Source organism: Amphiprion ocellaris, chromosome 9 (genome assembly GCF_022539595.1).
Source record: "Amphiprion ocellaris isolate individual 3 ecotype Okinawa chromosome 9, ASM2253959v1, whole genome shotgun sequence".
Lineage (NCBI taxonomy): Eukaryota > Metazoa > Chordata > Actinopteri > Pomacentridae > Amphiprion > Amphiprion ocellaris.
In genome coordinates this window covers 14,307,834-14,328,045 of record NC_072774.1, presented here as the reverse complement: position 1 = coordinate 14,328,045, position 20,212 = coordinate 14,307,834, and the positions used below count along the sequence as shown (strand labels likewise).

The following is a 20,212-nucleotide window of genomic DNA, read 5'->3' as shown; positions in this document are numbered from 1 at the left end:
TTGGTTGTTGAGCTCTGATATACAACTGATGTTTGCAAATTTGACTTTTTGCAAACATCAATTTACAAAAAAGTCCATCTGTTTGAGCAAAATGAGGTAAACAGAGGACCTTTTTTTTAACATAAAAGAAGAGTCTATGTCAAAGTGGAAGTGACTTAAACCTGCATTATTTCTAAAAGCCTGCAGGGGGCGACTCACTTGGTTACAATAAGAAGTCAGATTGTACAGAAGTTTTCGACAAAATCCTACTTCTCACTTTATCTGCTACCTCAGTAAATATTTTCCTAATGAACTTAGAGTCTCAATCACTAGTTTCATAACTTTTTGAATACAACATAATGTTCATTTTGTAAATTATGACCCCTTTTAGAGGAAAATAGATGATAAAGCAAGTGTGCTTTAGGGATAGATGTCCATCATATTGGCATTTCTAGTGTCCTTTGTTTTTTCATCCAGATCCACTCTCGCTCTCTACGTTCAGCTTCAAAAGACCAAGATGGTATCACCCAAATTGAAACCTTGAGGCCTGAAAACAGCAGTCCTCAAGTTAAAAGGTGAAATCTCAGAGACTAAATCCTCCTTTATATCCGGTCTATGGTTTGGTGCAAACTCCAAATAAACATTCAATAAATGTTAGGTTGGGTGAGTTCAAAGTAAACATCAGGGTGTTCACAGGTAGTGTGTTCCTCCCGCTGCCAGAAATACTGGATTAATCCTGGATTATTGATGTTGAGTTGAAATGAAACCAGTGAGAATTTGGTTGGATGCGATCATATCAACAAACCAATCGACCAGTTGACCTGGAAGCCGCAGCTCTATCGAACACAACTCAAAAGTTAAATAAAGCATGTAGGTTTTGCACTGGTGAGTTTAATAGCGCTCTTAAGCATCTCCACTCAAGGATGTTTTAGGAAAATTTAAAAGTCGACTCTTGCAACTCTGACCTTCATATTTATCACATAATCAAAGATGCATACCTCTAATTTCGCCTTTTCCTCCAGGCAGAATCTGTGGATTGAAGGTCTTGCATTGACCAAACTGCCTCCTCTTTGAACCTGCAGGTACGAAGCACAAAACGATGCTCGAGGCCCGGAGCGGTGTGGGCTCCATCAAGTCTTTTCCTCGAGCAGGTGTCAAAAGCAAACTGGCGACATCCTCCAAATCATCGACGGGCCTGCAGAACAAGACGTTTTACTGTGAGACGTGTGATGTGCATGTCAACTCAGAGACTCAGCTAAAACAGGTGAGATGCTCGGAAGCACTCGGTTAATAACACAGAGGGAAATGAATTTCATATAAAACTGTTCCCGGCTTTCATGCTCACAAATGGAGCGTGAATAAAAGGAGCTTCAAAATAAGAGAGTCGGTGAAAGAAAGATAGAAGAAGATTGGACTGGCATATAATCAAAATGTTAATTATAATATCATAGCTATCTTTGTGGCTATCTTGCAGTATAAATATGAAAGCACATAAAAAGTAATTACATTTGTCATTATCTGACATTATTAATCATTTTGCCTGTGATGGACTGGTTTGACATTTTGCAAACTATTGTTATTCGTGAGAACATTGATACCACCTGCATATGTCACCTCTAAAATCACTGCCAAGAAACAGTCCAGCACATCACACTGCTAAGTGGAATTCAGCTTTCATTAATTTTATTATTTACACCGATGTAACATGTCAAAACACCTCAGATGAAAAAGGTCAATATGGAGCTTTAGAGAACTGTTGGACATTCTGCTAACACACCTTCCTCACCCGCCGTGTTCAATCAGCAGGAGATGGATGAGGAGGAAATTAATAACTGGAGCACAGCCACACTTTTCTGGCAATGCAAATGATGTTTTTGATGACTGACATCCAAACACACACCTATAAATAAATGTGTGTATCAAGATGAGTCATCTAAGCTATTTTAAAGTTTACAGCCAGAGAACAGGTGGGGAGAAAATCCATATAAAAACACAGAATGATTGCTTTTGACAAATATTTGACATGACTGGACAGTCAGAACAGGGGTTAGAACTTAAACATGTATTTTTAATTTCCTTGCCATTCACTGACAAGCACACCAGACGCCAGCGTTACATGGAGAAATCAGGTTAAAGAAGGAAAACAATTACATGCACAGTAATGACCTCATTACTGCAAAGGCTGCATTTACCTGCAGCTGCTCTGTAATCAAATTTCTCCTTCACCCTCTACCACATTTGTGAAATTCAAACGTCATGTTTGAAACATATTAGTGATATATGAAGCTGCTGCTTGAAGACTGGATTCAGTTTTTGGTTCAGAGGATTTGGATACATTGATGTGCCATTGTGAGAGCACACGATTTGTCTGAATTTCATTAGTAGTCCGCTGTGCCGTCTTTGGAAATCTACATATTTAGGGTGATAGTGGAGTGGTTGGGGCAGAAAACACATGGGAGCAAATGCCCCAAGCAGTAAGTCTACAGTTTGATTCCCAGCTGGTTGGAACGTTTGCTGCATGGCATCGCTCTGCTCTGCATCCTCGCATTTCTTGTCTCTCTCTGTCTCTATCAAATAAAATCATAAAAGGTCAAAAAAAAGAGGAAAAAAATGTATTTAGCCTCAGAGACTATAGTGTCAATATTCACTTCCTGTTGGACTTGGATACACAGATGCACAGACATATGATTTCTTCTTTCATCCTGCTTTCCCTGTTTTAAGTCTGTGTCACACACATGAATTCTTGCAGAAACCCTGAAGAAATCTGGTGGAATACTACGCATGGCCAAGAAATTAAATTCCGCCAGTAGAAATACACTTAGTAAAGGAAGCAATCAGGAAAACGTGCTCCTAGTTTAAGGTGCAGTAGTCAAAAATATAAAACACATTTTAAAAAAAGCCAGAGTCTAAAAATACAGCCCTACCCTTACAGCTACAGTATTGTTTATGTACACTTCAGGCTCACAAAAATAGTCAAGATAAAAGTCAACATTTGTTTATGGTTACACGCAGGATTTGAACTCTACTCTGCTGAGGTTCCTTCTCAATCTGAACCCCAAAATGTGCAAAATCTTGTTTGAAAGGCAAGTTAAAACACGAGAATTTCCACTTTCCAATGGCCTTTGAACATAGCATATGGGACATACGGTTCAATCTGGAAAAAGAGCCAGAAATGAACTTAAAAGTATTTCATCAAAACCAATGTATTCTACATGTCTCATTCAAAAATTCACCAAAAATAAAACAGTTTGTGCAAAATTGTGTATAAAATTAAAAAAATCTCTGCTCCTCAGGACAACTCGGAACCTGTGTGACTCAGCTCTGATCAACCATCACGCAACAAAAAGTCAGTTCATTTTCACGTAAACTGCAGGCTGTGTTTAAATACTCAAAAAGAGTTTTTATCCAAGAGCTGTCCAATCTATCCCCCCCCCCCGCACACACAACAGACTCACTATGTGCAATAAAGAACTGAGTCACTTTACACTCATCCTACTGCTCATGTGCACTAAGACAGCTTACATATTTATATCCATTACATTTTTTAAAATTTTATTTGTACATAGTGTGCCTTTCTATTTTTTATATATAGCTGGGCGTCACCAATTGTAATTTTGCTGTGTGGAAACACAATGACAATAAAGATTCTTGATTCTTGAAATAGAGCACAGAGGAAACAACGAGACTAAGAAGAAAATAAAGTATAACTGATCAATACAATAAATGCAGCTGAAAAAACGGTGTACAGAGGAGCATGTTGTCAGCAAGTTGTTGGAAGATACATTCAGCATGGTGAAATGTCTGTGTAGAGCTGATGTGCAGAGAAGTGTGAAAAACAGAGTTTGTAAAGGTTGTGAAAATCTAAACAGGCCAGTCAAGTGCTTTATCTATAGCATGTGGAGGCACTAGAAAATTTCTATTTGAATCCATTTTTGTGAAACCTAGAGAATAAATAATGTTTTTGTCTCTCTCCATGGTTTATAGCACTGTGTTTTTCTTTATCTTACTGTCTCTACTTCTAGTTTCCATACAGATGCAGAACTTTATACTACAGGGAAAAATGAGTCCACAGAGAATAAAAATGTGACAGCAGCCAAAAAACCCCAAACTGCACCATCATGTCCTACTCTGACTGTGGATTTTGTTGCTCTTTGTGCTCTGTGTGAAAAGCCCCGTGATTGGCTGAAGTCTCCCTTTATGGGCAAGATTTTCTAAAGCCTGAAAACGGAGCCGAGAGGAGGTGCAGAAATCTTGTTTCCTCTGAGACCACTGAGAATTACTTTATTCCGAAAGGTTATTTTTGATTTTTTTTGTCCAATGACGCCATAAAAATGAATACAAAGAGAGCCTCCCTCAGCTTTAATATGATGTTAAACCATCTGCAGTTGCAAGAAAACTAAAATCTCTTTGACTCGGCTGAAATCTCTCCCCGTGTATCCTGCTAGCTGACGTTGGGCAGTCCGCAAATCTGCTTTTCTTGTAGCTGCTGATCATTCTGTCATGGGAGGGTATGTCATCTACAATACCTGAAAACCACTGGCTTTTGTCTGAGCTAACCTTGAGATTTGTCCCTGAAAACAGACAGGCTTTGTATGAATTTTTCATGCGAGGCCTTTTACTGAGTACCTCTGAACAGCAGCGATTCTCTCTGAAAAGAATCCAGCATGACAAATTTCAGTTACAGCTTGAAACCAGAAGAAAAGTGTGATTGTTAAATCCATCGCAAAGTTGTGAAATTTACACACAGCCAGAAATCTGCCTTTTGTTTTCAACATGTACACACACACTGAATTATTTATTGGCTTGAGGTTAGACAGTATTTCTGTATGTGTCAGTCTGCATTCTTGTCTTTTTGTTTATTCGGATCCACTGCTTGATTATAGTCTTTCTACATCAGAAAACCCACATATGTTCTCATTTAACATGGAAACATAATGTGCCATTTTGTAAAACCACTCTGCAGCGTACCTTGCTGTGCTCGAGCTGCACTATTTACAATGAAACCTATGAAGCTGGAATAGTTTTTACCTTGACATAAGAGGTGTATTTTTGGTCTTGGCCCCCTCTGTTTCTCCACAATAAGTGGAATTGAGTCCGATTCAGGCGCATCTGTAAAGCATCACAACCATCTCCAATATTACCAATACAAATAAAAATAGCTAGTATTTCTGTGGAATTGCTCTTCTGTTGCAATATTATTTGCAAATGTGTGTGGAGAGTTACAAAGATGTATCTAAATCTGTTTGTGTGAACGTAATCTCCAAATGTATAGTTTGCAGAGATTTGCATGAGTTAAAGAGTCTGAAAGTCTTAAATTTGTATTGAAATGTATAAAATATTCTCCCAATGAGTGCATTCAAAAACTCAATGCAAGATGCTTTTCTTTTTTAAAAAACTGAGTTTTAAGTATTTGGCTTCATTTTCTCAACCAAAAGAGCCAAATTCTTCCTTTCCCTTTCAGGCGCACCTCTCACTGAGTTCTCCTTTTCATCTGATTTCTGCTCACAGCTTTCACTGAAGAAGATTCGCATTCAGCTTCTTGCTGTGAAAATTTGCAGACATCTTTACAAATGTACAAAGCTTATTCACATTTACAGATTCTTTTATCCAGCGACAAATCTGATTTTGACATGGATTTTCACCAGGTTTCACAACACTTCGCGCATACTTGTGAGTGATATTACTACAATAACATCCCAACACTCCTTTCAGATTGCTAAGAAAGAAGGTTTGAACATTGTATTTTTTCAGGAGCGCAGGGAGGAAAAACCTAAATGCAGTTTAAACAAGGCTTCTTGAATAAATAAAAAAATTGATGCAGTCAAACTAAACCAGAGGGCAAAGCAGGAGATAAGTTAGTCAAGTCAATTTGGATTTTAGATTATATGTTAGGGTCTTAAAATATATATCTCAGTTAGTCTGGTAAATTTGAAATGCATATAATAATGTAGGGTCTAAATCTAGATATTTAATTTAGTCAGGTAAATCTGCATATTAAATGCTATTGTGAGGTCTTAAGCCTAATATTTAAGTTAGTTGGGTAAATTTGCATAATATATAATATTGTAGGATTTAGGGCATGAAAACTGTGGTATTGTTAAATATAACAATAAATATGAATACACTGTGTACATCCTCATAACATCGGGCCACCAACATAACATAAGTAACACCTTCTCTGCCCCCTAATGCTCTGATTGCTATGGTAACATTTAAACATGCCTTCAAAATAAGATACACGACAAAAACAAATATAAATTGCATGAAAAACTACAATTCACCATAACACTGACTCAGTGGGAGCCCTGAGCTTGTTTCTCTGCAGCGAGTGGTGGGCAGGATCAATTCTACACCAGCAGTGAATGGCTTCTTAGCCTTAGCAATACGGTTAGCAACCAAGTATAATGCTCTCAGTGCACTCGCATTTATTGATGTGGTGGCCCTCAGTAATTGCTTCTGTCCTTATTGTTCACGCTTTTTTCTTTCAAAATACTCCAAAGGCTTGTCTTTTATTGCAGGGTGCTTGGTCTCCAAGTAGCGAAGCAGTTTTAAAGACTTCATTGCCTTATTAGAGAGCCAGTCGCCGCATATTATGCAGAGCGGGCTTGTTGCATTGGAATCACCTGTCACGATAAATCCATATTTTAAGTAGGACTCTTGGTATTGTCTGTTAAATGCAACTTTCTTTTTCTTGGAAGTTATAGGCTCTTCTGTCTCCTCACTGGGCTCTTCCTCTTCTCAAAGAAACTTTCCAAAGACTTGTGGGTTTAATTTTAGCGGTAACGTATCACATGAGTGAGACAAGCGTCTTGACATGCATGAAGAGTGAGTCATAGACAGATGTAATGGAGAGAATCCGGTCATTTGTCAAAATAAAACACCATTCAGACTCAGATGATCAATAAAACAGAAATAATATAAGTTATTTATACTTTTTGTGAGGCCCGGTACCAAATGGCCCACGGACCAGTACCGGTCTGCACCCTGAGGCTTGGGGACCACTGGTTTAAGGAATAATTATTCTTAGTGCCACCATCTAATAAAACCTTTCCCTTGACATATACATTTGTTTGACAGGATATCTTGAAAAACCTGTTCATTTTCCATTACATTTGCTGGTATTCCTGGAACCCAGAGGATGAGTCCTATAAAATGCACCACCATCAGACCAGACAAGAAATATCCAAATGAAGCTTTTTCCATAAGACTGCTATAAAACATCAAAGCTCCCTGGAGAATTCTGATTCAACAATTCAAACTCCAGCCACTTCTAAGACATTAGGAACTACAGTCGCCTGGTTACATTCATGTTCAGTGTTTCAAATTTAGCCTGATGCTCACCTGCTGGTGAACAGGTGCCAGCAAGATTAAAACCTGGATAATTCCCCTTTGTTGCCATGGTTACATAGACAGCCATCACGAAGTTGGAACCAGTCATGCGCATTCACAGGAGAGTCAGCCAGCTTCTCCCTCCTCGTCGTTGAAGCCCGCCTTGGCAGCTTGGCTTTTCTTTGTCTTCACAGCTTTAATTTTTCTGCCTTGACCTCCCTGGATTGTCTTGGTAGACACAGTCAAACTAACTCCAACAACAAGCTGCATCATTAGTGAAAATGTCTACTTTTTTTTAGTGTGTGTGCATACAAAGTCACAGACAGAAATGCAAAATCAGTGCTCCTTTCTGTTCTGTTCATTATTATTTTAATGTGAAAAGTCTATTTGCATATTGCATTACCCACAGTAAAGTGACACGCTGACACCAGTATTATAATAAGCCTCCCTCTTTGGCTCATTCCAAGCTTGTTTTCTGTCTCCCTTTTCAGCACATCAGCAGTCGGCGTCATAAAGACCGAGCAGCAGGTAAACCAGCCAAACCTAAATACAGCCCCTACAGCAAACCGCAGAAAGGCCAGACCAAGCAGCCGGTGAGTCACTACACACCTCAGCCATCTTATCAGCTACACAAGTCCTGTTGTTGACTCAACAATCACACTGACTCACCTCTAAATGGCCTCTTAGGAGTCTGATTTATCAACGCACAAGAAGCAGCTATTGTTTGATATTTGAAGCTGTCTTCATTGTCATTCTCTCCTACCCCAGTCACTTGCAGTTTTTGCAGTTCAATGTCTCCGGTCCTACTTTGTTTTTATGGGAGAGAGAAAAATCTGCACACAGAATTTTAAAAATCCTGCTCATCTTTGCTGAAGTGTTACAGCGGTCTACTCAACCGCACGAAAGTCAGTAAAGACTCAGCTTTCATAACTGGATCACCTATCTATTTAGCTTTCATTTAATCTCTGTAGCAGGAGGGAACAACTGAATTTAATTTGAAAACTTGATATTTTATTGACAAAACTGGCATGTGTGATGGCTCATCTGAGGTGGAATACAGACCTGGGTTGAATACAGCTTCGAGGTGATTGTAAATGTCTCTTTTAACTTATTTGGAGCGCCTCGCCGTGTGGTCTTTGGCATCACAGCAGTTGAAATTAGAGTCAGGCCAGCTGACGGACCACAGAATGTGAGAAGTGCACTGAAATACTTTGCTGAGGTGATTGTTTAACTTCCTGGCACTCGCTGTTCTTTGTAGCAGAGCCAGGCCTTCCTGCACTCCAGGCGGGTTGAAAAGTCGATTTCTGAGTGTCACATGACGCACGATCAGTAGGATGCATGACAGAGCCATATGGATTCAATGAGGGAAAGATAAAGGAGAGCTTAACTTTTCATCTAACAAAAGGCATCTGAAAACGGCATTCATCACACCCACTGTTTGCCGAGACGAAGCACGGGGGTTACCAGTGTGGGGGAAATGACTTTTTCTGAAACCCATCATTGACTGAGTTAACGGAGAGGAGCTTCTCTGATGAGCGCCGAGTAAAGAATGCTTCCCATAGGGTTTCGATGCCTGACTCAGTGATTGATAACCCATGACAACTGCTGCCATACTGGTGCAGTGAGAGCATAGCTTTTCCATCACTGATACAGAAGATTAAGCCAGATAACTTCAGTGACCTTTTCACCTGGTTGGGCTGTTGCCAGAGGTTGGGTGCTGTCAGCCTGTCTGTCACTGTCATTTCTTATTTGCCTTTGATTCTTTTATTCCTTTTCCTTTCTTCTTATCCAGTTAAAACCTACTAGACTTCACTCCAAAAGCAATCCTCAAATTTCCACACAAAATCAAAGGCTTTTACTTTGGAACACTTAAATCTTCACTGTGAAAGCACTGCCACAAAATGCTTCTTATTAGGGTGATTTGCCTAATAATATTTAGGCAAATTTCTCACATCCCTGTTGCCCATCTTGCAGGTAGATTGGTGAAACAACTGAAAAATAATGAAGGGGTTGACATTTTCATGGCTGCTTCTCAAACCAGCTCTGGTTTTTGCACATCATGTGGAACAGTTTCAGCAATTAGCAGCTGATTTCTGGCACCTGCTTGATGCTCCGTTAAGCTCTCTGGCCTCAGCTCTCTGCAGCAGCAGCAGAGCTTCTGTTGTTGTCTGTTTATTTGTGCTTCTTGTAAAACATCAAATTCACAAGTGAAACCCTGTTTGTGACTCCAGTATGTTGCAGGGGTTGTGTCAAGGCACAGACTGGGAAATGACAGCAAAAGAAACAAACAGTTAACGGCCACATTTTTAACTAACCGGCCGTTTATTGTGTGCAGGATGCTGACAAATGCACTGTTGTCGATTGTTAAAGAAAATGGCAAAAAGTAGCAAAAATGGGTGCCTCAAGGATCAGAAGTGGCCTCTTTGAATAAGCTGTTGTCCTGCTAACCAACACCAAGTAGAAAATCTGTTGGGATTCTTAAATTTTACTTTTTCTTCTGTCATTAAGTTCTTGATTAAATCCACATTTTGCCCATTTAATTTATATTCAGGCAAGATTCTTGTACAGCTGCTTGCTCTTACTGTGGCAACGTTTGATATATGAGAAGTGGCTTCTTCTATTAAAACCAAACTGCAGATTATTAAGTAAGTAATGCATTACATTTCAAATGATACTCCACCCTGGTACAAATGCAGTTTTGCTTTGTGGCATATTTTACACTGCTGATTTGGTTACGTTGTTTTTAACAAGAAAATCACTCTTAGAGTGCAGTACTCCACCAAGACTGTTCATTCTTCAATTTGTGTATTCAGAAATCACAGCAACATAGAGTCTGGCCATTTAATATAGATTGACCCACAAACTAACTAAATACATTTCAAAAATATCTTGCGTGAGCACAGGCATGTGTTGTGCATGCGTACGTTATGTACAGAACTGCATGACCAAAATATGTAGCGGGTCGAGTGAATTGATGCAGGTAACTGACACAGCGTTCACTTGTTGTCATGGTGATGCTGTGCCGGCCGCTATATCTAGCAATGGAAAATACTTAAATCTGTGGATCCAGACTATAAGCCGCATCACTGCCAAAATCTAATCACTTGGTCCTTGTGTCATTTCTGATCTTCCCTGAAAATTTCATCCAAATCCGTTTGTCTGCTTTTGAGTAATGTTGCAGACGGACAGACAGATTCACAGGCAAATGTACGCCGATCGTCACATAACTCTGCCGCGTTCCTTGGCGGAGTATTGAAATATTTCCATTATTTTGCTTATCCTGTGTACATACTGGCTGTATTAACTGTATGTTGTCTTTCTCCAGCAGATAAAGTTGCTGTTGGGAAAGGAGCGCCAGTGTCAGCCTCTGAGCGCTCAGATCATACCTGCTCACCTGGCAGCAGTGGCAGCAGCTGCCGCCGCCATCAGCAACTCTTTCCCACACCGCACAAACCACGCCACCAATCACACCCCGACCCCCACCCTCTTCCAGACACAGAGCCTCCCCACTGCACTGCTCCGCCCAGCCCCTGGGCCTATCAGGACCTCCCACCCACAAGTCCTATTTGCCCCTTACTGACCTGTTTGACCCAGGTGGAGCTGCACTCAGCCTCCAGTCAAGGACCAAACCATGTGGGTCACCCAGACCAGGCCAAGGAGTCCTCTCAGCATCTGTACTCCTTCTATGCATCCGGGATACTGAACATCTCCATGCCATGATCAGACCTTGATTACTTCTCACCTCTCCTTGTATGGATTATTTCTCATTTGCAGCAGCGAAGCATTGGGTGCTTGTTTGTGCTGGATTTATTTCTCTTATCTCACTGGACTGTATATGCTTTCTGTGCCATTCTGCAGCCTCATACCCAGCCCCCGGATTTGGACTTACATTGTACCGCAATAATGTATAAGACTAACCCCGTGAACTATGCAGTGTCATTATTTCATGATGCAAGCCACAGTTTGAGCTAAAAATACAGTGTGGGTATGCTTTTTGTAAAGATACAGCGTGGCACTAAGTTCATTGCTTTAGTGGAGGATTACTCTCACTCATAATTTAAAAGATTGTTACTAATCATAAGAGCGAGCAAGGCCCTCCTCTGTTCCTGTATGCACTTTAAGCCCCTCCTCTGTTGATGTCTACATTAGATGGCTAGACTGTGTTAGATGGTTAGTATGTGTCGTAATGTGCGTTTTTTGTATTCGTCCTTGCATATCTGTATGTGTGTGTGAGTGTGTACTTCTGCATGTGTGCTAGTCCGAGTATGTATGAGTGTGTGTGTGTGTGTGCATTGGGATGTGTGCGCGAGAGACCTTTCCATCCATCAAAAGCCATCCCAGTCGATATCCAGCACACATTATCACTGACCATGTCTCGGGCCAGAGGGACCACAAAGGCTTGTCTATGTTAACTGTCAGTGTGTAAATGGTGAAGAATTTCAAATAAAAGAGCCCTAATTTGTTATTGCTGGTGGTAATTTAATGGATCATATCACACAGTGGCTGCAGTGTCCAGGTCAGCTGGTTGATTGGCTGGTGGACCTGCTCCCATCCAACCCATTTCTTATTAATCAGTCAATCACCAGTGTTACTTTCATGAGAAGAAAAGCCTTCTGGGATTATTCCACTATTTTTGCAGTGTGAGAAACAGACAACCAGTGAACCCTCCTGTTTTTCCACAGCACTGAACTCATCCAACCTAAAGGAGACTGCTGAGATTTAATGTTTCCTGAATGTTTACTCAGAGTCGGCTCCAAACTAACGGACACCATATCAAACAAGCTGTCAGTGTGGCTGCATTTTGTTCAAACAGATGGCCAATAAGTCAAGCGTTAATTTGCAAACAGCTGTTTGTTTATCACAGCTCAACAAGGAACATGACAGATAATTTCTCAATAGTTCTTGTGAGGATCACCAGTTAAGTTCTACTTTCAGACCTCATATGAATATGGGCAGCTAGCCTGCTCAGAGTCTGTCGTCATTTCAGCATAATACAATATGCTTAAAATGACTAAATATGCTGCAAATATGAGTTTTTATGTTTATTTATACTTCATTTTAGCTTATAAGGCTAGCAGATAGAGTGTATTGTTTAGAGATTAAAAAATGTAAGTGTGCGATTCAGTCGACCACGATTTTCTTTGGTTGAATACAGCCTTAATGACACATGTGCTGTCATGGTAATGTATGTTTAAAGCATCATAATGTATTAGCAAGAACTGTTCATCCATCAATCTGATGTTCCTGCTTTACCCTGTGGAGCGTCATGGGGGGCTGGAGCATATATCCGCTGACATTGGATAAAAGGCATTCATGGTACACCTTGAACATGTCACCAGTCCATCACAGAGCCAACACACACACACACACAGAGACATCCATGCACACTCACACTCACACCTTCAGCCAATTTAGAATCACCAATTACGCTACCATGCATGTCTTTGGACGGTGGATACCTGGAGAAAACACATCCACCTAGCAGTGAGGTGACATTGTTAGCCACCAAGATCCATATAGCATAATTCTTGACCAACCAGTGCGCAGCTGTGTATCTGCAACATGAATCATTTGGTTTTCCAAGATTTTTGAACGTTTAATTTAATTCAAAAGTCAAATTCTGAACACATAAGCCAAATTCATAGAGCAATACTTACAATAAAAGAAAGCATCCCAAACTCTTGTAACCACAAGACTCCCTCATCATAATCAAGTTTTTTTCATCTTGTTAATATGTCCATATAGTGTTATTGATCCGCTGAGAGACACAATATGAGTGAAATGTTTATATATTGAAACTGCAGCCTACTGAGGACAGCCTCAAAGACATGGATTCAGGTTTCTGGGGTTTCATATGTAACAAATCAAAGGAGCCCTTTTGGGACTTTCTGTATCATTATTCTTTTACAGTATCAGTTTTCAGTGTGACCATGTATGCCTGAATTACTCCAATATTAGATCAGTTCTACAGTGTCTGATCAGAGTCATAGGTGATCTGATGTGCTGGGCTGCAGAAAGAGGTGGGTGACTTCATAGATCTGTATATTCTAAAGGAAGCAATGGTGTAGAGTTACATCTAATCCATTTTAAACCTTTAAGAGAATATTTTCACAAAGAAAACTTCTAAATATGCTACTTTCAATGACCAGGGAGAAACTTTAAAATATCTTCTACCGCCAACTGAAGGATGCTTACTTTATTATTATTCACTTTTCCACAGTTCAGACACAGATCACTACATTGGGCTTTATTAATGCACACGCACCTTCAGAATATAAAATCCATAGTCAGGATGCAGAATTAAAATTCCTAATACAACTCCACCCCGACTATCCCTGACAAAATATGATGTCTGCACTGTGTAACTGCAGAAACAACCCTGGAATCCTGCTAGAAATGCTGCCGCTGGCAAATTTAAATTCAATGCAATCATTCATAGTGATGAAGTAATGATGTTGTGTTTACTTAAAACGAGCACGCAGAGCTGCAGGGTCCATAAGTGATGTGAAACTGTGTAAATTCAGTGCAACAATCTGGCAAACAGGCGGAAGTGGTGCTGACTGAAGCGTCATCTATAGGAATATCAGTGCAGCAGAGCTCATGATCTTGATAATTAGCTGGATGCAGTCATGTTTACTGCAGCCTGTCAGCTACTTCAGATGTAAACCATTTTTTAAATAGAAGCCCTTTCATTAAACAGCTGGGCACTGTAGTTTTAAGCAAACAGTAAGTCGCATGCTTGTTAGGGGATATTTTCAGCTGTGAATTATTACACATTTGGAGCGCCACTAAGTATTTGCGGCAGCAGGGCGGTGCATGTGGGAATGAGTCAAAATAAACTAGAGTGTGTGTGTGTTTATGGTAATGAAGGAATATGTCACCCAGTGCAATAGTGTGGCTTACTGATGTGTTTTTTTTTTGTTTTGTTTTCTAGAACAAAAGCTAATTCTCTCCCTCTTTTCATTCCCTCTTTGTTCTCTAAGTCTGTCTTTGTGCACCACATTAACACGCATGAGACAAACAGAATGAACGCAGAGGAAGCAACACATGTACAGTCATTTACATTTTTCTGCACCCCTTAAATTCATTTAACAGTGGCAGTATGTTAAGGTAGATGAATGCGGGCCTCTATAAAAACACATACACGTGGTAGATAAATGTCAGGCCATGCAAAAAAATAAATTTACAGACTCTGCATGCTTGCACACACACCATAAATACACTCATGATGTCTGACATCTTTAAACCCAGATGGCTTCCTTCCATCCAGGAAATAACATCACTGACCAAAGCAGGTTTGAGCGCTTTAGCATTTTGGAGATGCACCAATTCACCACAACACCATAACTCATATGCTACGTATTAAACTCAGTTGCTCGGTCTGTGAACTTTTCCATGAACCCAAAAGCTTATTCATCCACCCCTCGTTTGTAGCCCCAAATTCCCCGACGCATGAAAGCTGTCCACATGAGGGAGCTTCTTTCCATCGAAGCCCCTGCTCGCTCTCCAAAACTAATACAGCCGGCCGCCCCGAGGAGCAGGCTGCTGCTCTGTGAGCTGAATCTCTGGCCACCATCTCGCTTCCATTTAACCTCACTGGAGCGATGATCACAAACATCTGTAAGTGGGATGCGGAGTCTCTCTATCTGCTGTTCAGGAGAGCTATCAGCAGAAAAACACTGCCTGACTCCTTCTCTGTCAGCAGGGAAAAACGCTGTGAACAGCTGGATGTCCAACCAAGCGAGCACTGGAATGTAGATTAGGTCTGAGAGTGACTCAGAGGAGAGAAAATCTCCGTTTGTGGCTCTAGCTGATGACCAGACTAATGCTGAAATCAAGTGAACTTCAGTGGAACCATGATTCAAGACTATGAACTAAATTACATCCATTTGTCATTTTGAAAAATTTTGTCTGTAAAGAGAATGTGAAACAGAAAAACTAAATATTCTCAGTATATTCTGTTTCTAAATCCACAACTATTTATTTCTCTGCAGGTCTATTCATCTGGCAAAGATTGATCTAGTATTTATCGTACAATAAATGCCAATTGAAGAAATAAAATGATCAACCTTTCGATATTTCCAAGAATAAAGTGCTTCATTTATTACTTTTATTGGCCTAAAAGTAGCCAGATTTAAACATATGGAGTCTAGAAGGTCGATCAACATATTCAGCAACATATGTAAGGATAAACCCACAAATTCATCATAAATAAATAAATAAATATGGAAGACATGATCTCAGTGTCCTCATTTGTCGGCTTCATGCTCGCAGCCCTCGGCTCCAGTATTTACACAGATTCAAGCAGGTCTGGTGCAGAAACTGTCGAGTCAATCTGAACTTTGTTTGCAGGCTTAAGAACGAAGAAGTAATTTCTTCTTGCAAAACCAAAAAAATGGAACAAATATGATGGCAAAAAAGGCAGGTAAATTAGCTAGCAGAAATAATGAGTATACATTTTTGTATTTCTTTGAGCTGCTGCTGCTGCTTGTGTGTCTGCTGAAATGAACATGAGCATGATGTCAGAGTGACTAATGAGGAGAAATAGAATGGAAATTCACCCTGATTATCTGGATATAATTTTAGGTTTTTCGAAACATGGCCAGCATTTAGTTGAGAAATTGATGGAAGAAGTATTCAGAACCTTAGTTGAAGAAAAAGTAGCAAAAAAAGCAACGTAAAAACCTCCATTACAAGAAAAGTCTTGTATGGAAAAGTACATAAGCATTAGCAGCTAAATGCTCGTGTTTACATCCAGTTTTATATGCAAAGACAGCAGATAAATCATGAAAAAAATGAAGAGAAACAAAGGTCTGATCCACAAATCTGTTTTCAGGTTTTGGAATACTTCAACATCGTTGATTTTTTGTGAGAAATTGGATCATTTAAACATTTTTTGAAATAAAACCATGTGAGACGTTTAGAGTTTACAAGGAAAAAATCTCTTTTTGGCGGTGCTTTTAACAACTCATAGACACCTGAAATGTGAGCCTGACACACACACTAAACTATGTGTTGCATTTTTGTATGTTTCATTGTGCAAAATCTGTAAAAGTAAGGCTGAAATAAATGTAGTTGAGCTGAAAGAACAATTCTGACCTCTGCAATGTAGAGTTGAATGATAAAGTACCATTAAAAGAAAAAAAAAAAAAATTCTTTTCTAGCAAGTCTGTTGTCATGGATCTGGAGCCATAATGATGTGACATTTTCAGCTCCTGTGATCAAAAATTCCCATCTTTGATATATTTGACATTTCCTTCCACAAAGACAACAACAGAATTAAAGCTTTATCTCGTCGCCTCATCTGCTCGGCTGCGACTGAATTACAACAAGCACTGGCTGTTCCGCCTATAAAAACTAATAACAGCACACAGTTATTTATGAACGTTACTAAAGTTACAAGCCCAACACGGATGTTACAAGCCCACAGTAACATTTAAGAGCATGTGGACATCTGGTTTTGCAGCACTGAGCAACAGAAATGACCAGTGAGAGCACACAACACAGAATTACAGCAACGGTAAAAATGGCACTGAACTTTAAAATAAAACATTCATTGGAATCAATAAATAGATGAAGCTGCTTCAGGTTCACCTGCACGTGGTCGTCATTTCTACAAGCTTCTGTTTGTTTCGCTTCACGTGTAGGTGATTTATAAGCAGGCTACCTGCTTGGCACAGTCACACTGTGTGTTATGGCCAAATTCCTTACATCGGATTCATCATTTTGTGCTTCTCCTTCACTTTAACAAGAAAGGAGTTCATTGCTTTTCATTAGTTATATTGAGCTGTTTTTCATTTTTCATTTCCAGCCGGCTGAGAGGAGAAAACCCTAAAGGCCACAGCACTCGCGCTGGATGTTGTAACAGATACTCGACATGAGCTGCACTGACAACGCCCCCGGGACTCCTGGCAGGGCCGGGCACGTCCAGGCAACCCGTTTCCCGTGTCTGTGTAAAAGCTTTGATTCTACATCCTGATAAGCGCCTCAATTAACATTCCACTCCATTAAGACGTTGACATTTTTACTTCATCTGGACGTTTACAAAAAACCCTCGCTCCTGGCCGGCGATCTTTTTGAAACACGGTCTCGCTTGTGAACTTGACAGAACACCTGCATTAAAGGCGCCCTGGTTTTAGTGTCCTGTGTGTTTTTGCAGAGTGCTTTTAGGCTCCAGTAACAAAAGATAAAGATTTAATGAGAGGGGAAGTGCGCAGAGGAGTCACTGAGAGGTTTACCTTTGCAGTTTTTTCAAGTGACTCACTGAGGCCCAAAATAGGCTGAGTGCAAAGAGCTGGCAACTTGCTTAACATACGCACACATGCACATACAGTATACACACAGATATCCATAATACATGCTTATACACACATAAATCTACCTATCCATATCCACCCACACATAGGAATCGCTTTGATAGATAGAACAGCAGCATCTGTGGTGTGCCGTGATGTATTTATAATGAAAAACATGCACTGTGGATGCATTAGAAATGTAACCACCGTGTAAACTAATTCACATAATACACGCGAAGGCGAGCAATACTGAGCCATCAAAGTTTTAAACATCACTAAAATCATAAAGGAAATAAAGGCTGTGCTTCAAGCTGGCAATGAGCTGCATAGTTAGTTTTTGCAGGTTGCTCTCCTTTACATAAGAACTCCAGGGGATTTCCAAGCTGCATCATTGCTTCAGTTCCCCTCTATAAATAGAAAACTGTTCACATTTGTTTCTAGGGCTGACAATTGTTTAAAGAATGTCCCTGTAATACAAGACACTAGGCATATACTAGTCCATTTGAATGACCAAATGATCAGATATTCTCAATTTTGTAAGCAGAAATGTGAGTGAAGAATTCAAACCAGAGTCCAGCCAGAAATTTAAAATTAATGCAGAAGTCACTTTTTTTTTTAAAGAGAACTAGATTTTGTCCTTTTTATTGCTAAACTCCTCCCAATAGGCTTCTTATGACATGCAACCCAAAGAGCTCCACTTAAAAACGTCACCAAAGCATTTTTCCTTTTGAGAAACCTAATCAATCATTTCAGCAAATGTCCAAATATTACACATGTTCATGTGCAAATGACAAACCCCTCGAGAAATTATGACTCATCCACTGGGATCAAAGGAAAATGTGAAAGCCACACTGTCAGCAGAGGGTGGAGGTTGGGGTCGATGTCAGGATCAATAAAACTTTCACACAGGAGATGACTGTTTCCTGTTTTCCACAAAAAGTCGACATTTGATTCTTCTAACCATGACAATAATCGTTCCCTAACTCCAACCAAGTGGTTCTTATTACAGTAATAATGACAACACTCCCCAAAGTACTTACACTTTAAGGGAAAATTGGCCAGGAATGCTTGTTTGATGTTAAATTTCCGGCAATTCCAACTCTCCCTTATAATGGTAAATCAACAATAAACATACTTTGGCTGAAGTAAGTGCATTTGATGAAGGTAAACAAGCAGTCAGGGAAAGACGTGCACTTGGTGAGGCACTGTTTTCGTGCAGCTCGACAAACAACAGCTGTGATATTTGTCAGTTCGACCAAGTGGCAATTTCCTTTGCTCAAAAATAAAAAACAATGTGGAAGCGCCAAAAACTGCAGTTCCGCAAATGTCCACTTGAGGCTGATTCTAAAAGTGAGTCAATCTCCATAGAGTCCCATGTTAAAATGCCCAACTGTACTGCGGAAATTTTTGCCTGGTGTAAAAAAGAATTGTGGTCTCTACAGTTAATTTACTTGTTCCTGACCACTGTATAGGGGGGATTTTTAAACCTTTTTTTAAGGCTTAAAGTTCTGCATAATAAAGATTGTAGCTGCTTTAAGTGACAGGTCAGTATTGTCACAGGATACCTATGGGTGACACAATGTTTTATTCATCAATTATAATACACAGTCTATGATTTTATCCAAAACTAACATGCATTTTAAACCAAAATGATGCCTTGAAACTGTCTTAAAAGCAGCTGCAAAGGTACAGAAAAATAAGTCATTTTGCTAAGGGGCATTGGTTCACAAAATGCGCATGTATTTCATTTAAAGGGCATTTTCAGATTGTGCATTTTATCATTTAATTTTGAGCATCAATGATACTGTAGTCTTATTAAGTGGAAATTTTCACCTCAGAAAATTAAACTAATGGCCTTAGTAGTTATCATTTGACCTGAATCCAAACTAAATTGTTGCTCCTGGTGTCTCTTTATCCAAGCATTTCTTGGTAAGAGTAACAACACTAGAAATATCAGACATGCCTTGCAGAGATGGTTTTCCACATCGGAGAGACTGAGTTTAATCACGCACAGGTAGAGAAGTGTCTCGCTGTCAGACATTAGGTTGCATTTGGCTCTCAAAAAATCTGGGAATCTGCTAACAGTGTGGCTACACAAACAGTATGTGGGCAATCTAAGAAATTTCAAGGACTGGTGTGACAGCTCTGTTATCACAGTCCTCATGAATATAGACAGCATTGCTTTCTCCTGCGACTGTGACTCACGCTAAACAGCTGACACAGAAGACCATCGTGCAATTTAACTGTTCGTCTCCCTTTAACTAAGTGTGCATTTGTTAGACTGCAGAATGAACCAAAGGCTACTGTTTTGGAAGCACACGAAACCGCAAATTAAGACCACTGGAGAAACAGTTAGACATCTTGAACAAAAGAGGAGTCGGATGTGAAGAGTGATAACTGTTTGATGTCTGTCTATCAAATGTGAAGCAGCAACCAGAAGCTGGTTAGCATAGTTTTAACATAAAGATTGGAAATGGTGACACACTTTTCTAGCTGTATGATTACAAAACAAAAGCAACATTGTAAGAATACGTTTGGGTTTTGGTAAAGTAATCATGCTCTGTTTCTGTGAAGAAATAGGGTCTTTTATGTTGATATCTGAAAAAAAA

At 39.8% G+C, this 20,212-nt stretch overlaps 1 protein-coding gene across 2 annotated transcripts in view; it reads left to right on the top strand.

Moving 5' to 3' along the window:
* Positions 1 to 11,773, top strand: part of znf385d (zinc finger protein 385D) — a 97,037-nt gene extending 85,264 nt beyond the window's left edge. Inside the window, exons 6-8 of one of the 2 annotated variants that reach the window (XM_023266543.3) lie at positions 1,062 to 1,243; positions 7,800 to 7,901; positions 10,637 to 11,773. In XM_023266543.3, the coding sequence (XP_023122311.2) occupies positions 1,062 to 1,243; positions 7,800 to 7,901; positions 10,637 to 10,888 (536 nt within the window). In that variant the 3' untranslated portion in view covers positions 10,889 to 11,773. Of the gene's footprint in view, positions 1 to 1,061; positions 1,244 to 7,799; positions 7,902 to 10,633 lie in introns of both variants that reach the window. The other variant, XM_023266542.3, reaches the window with a different exon arrangement.
* Positions 11,774 to 20,212: the final 8,439 nt, after the last annotated feature.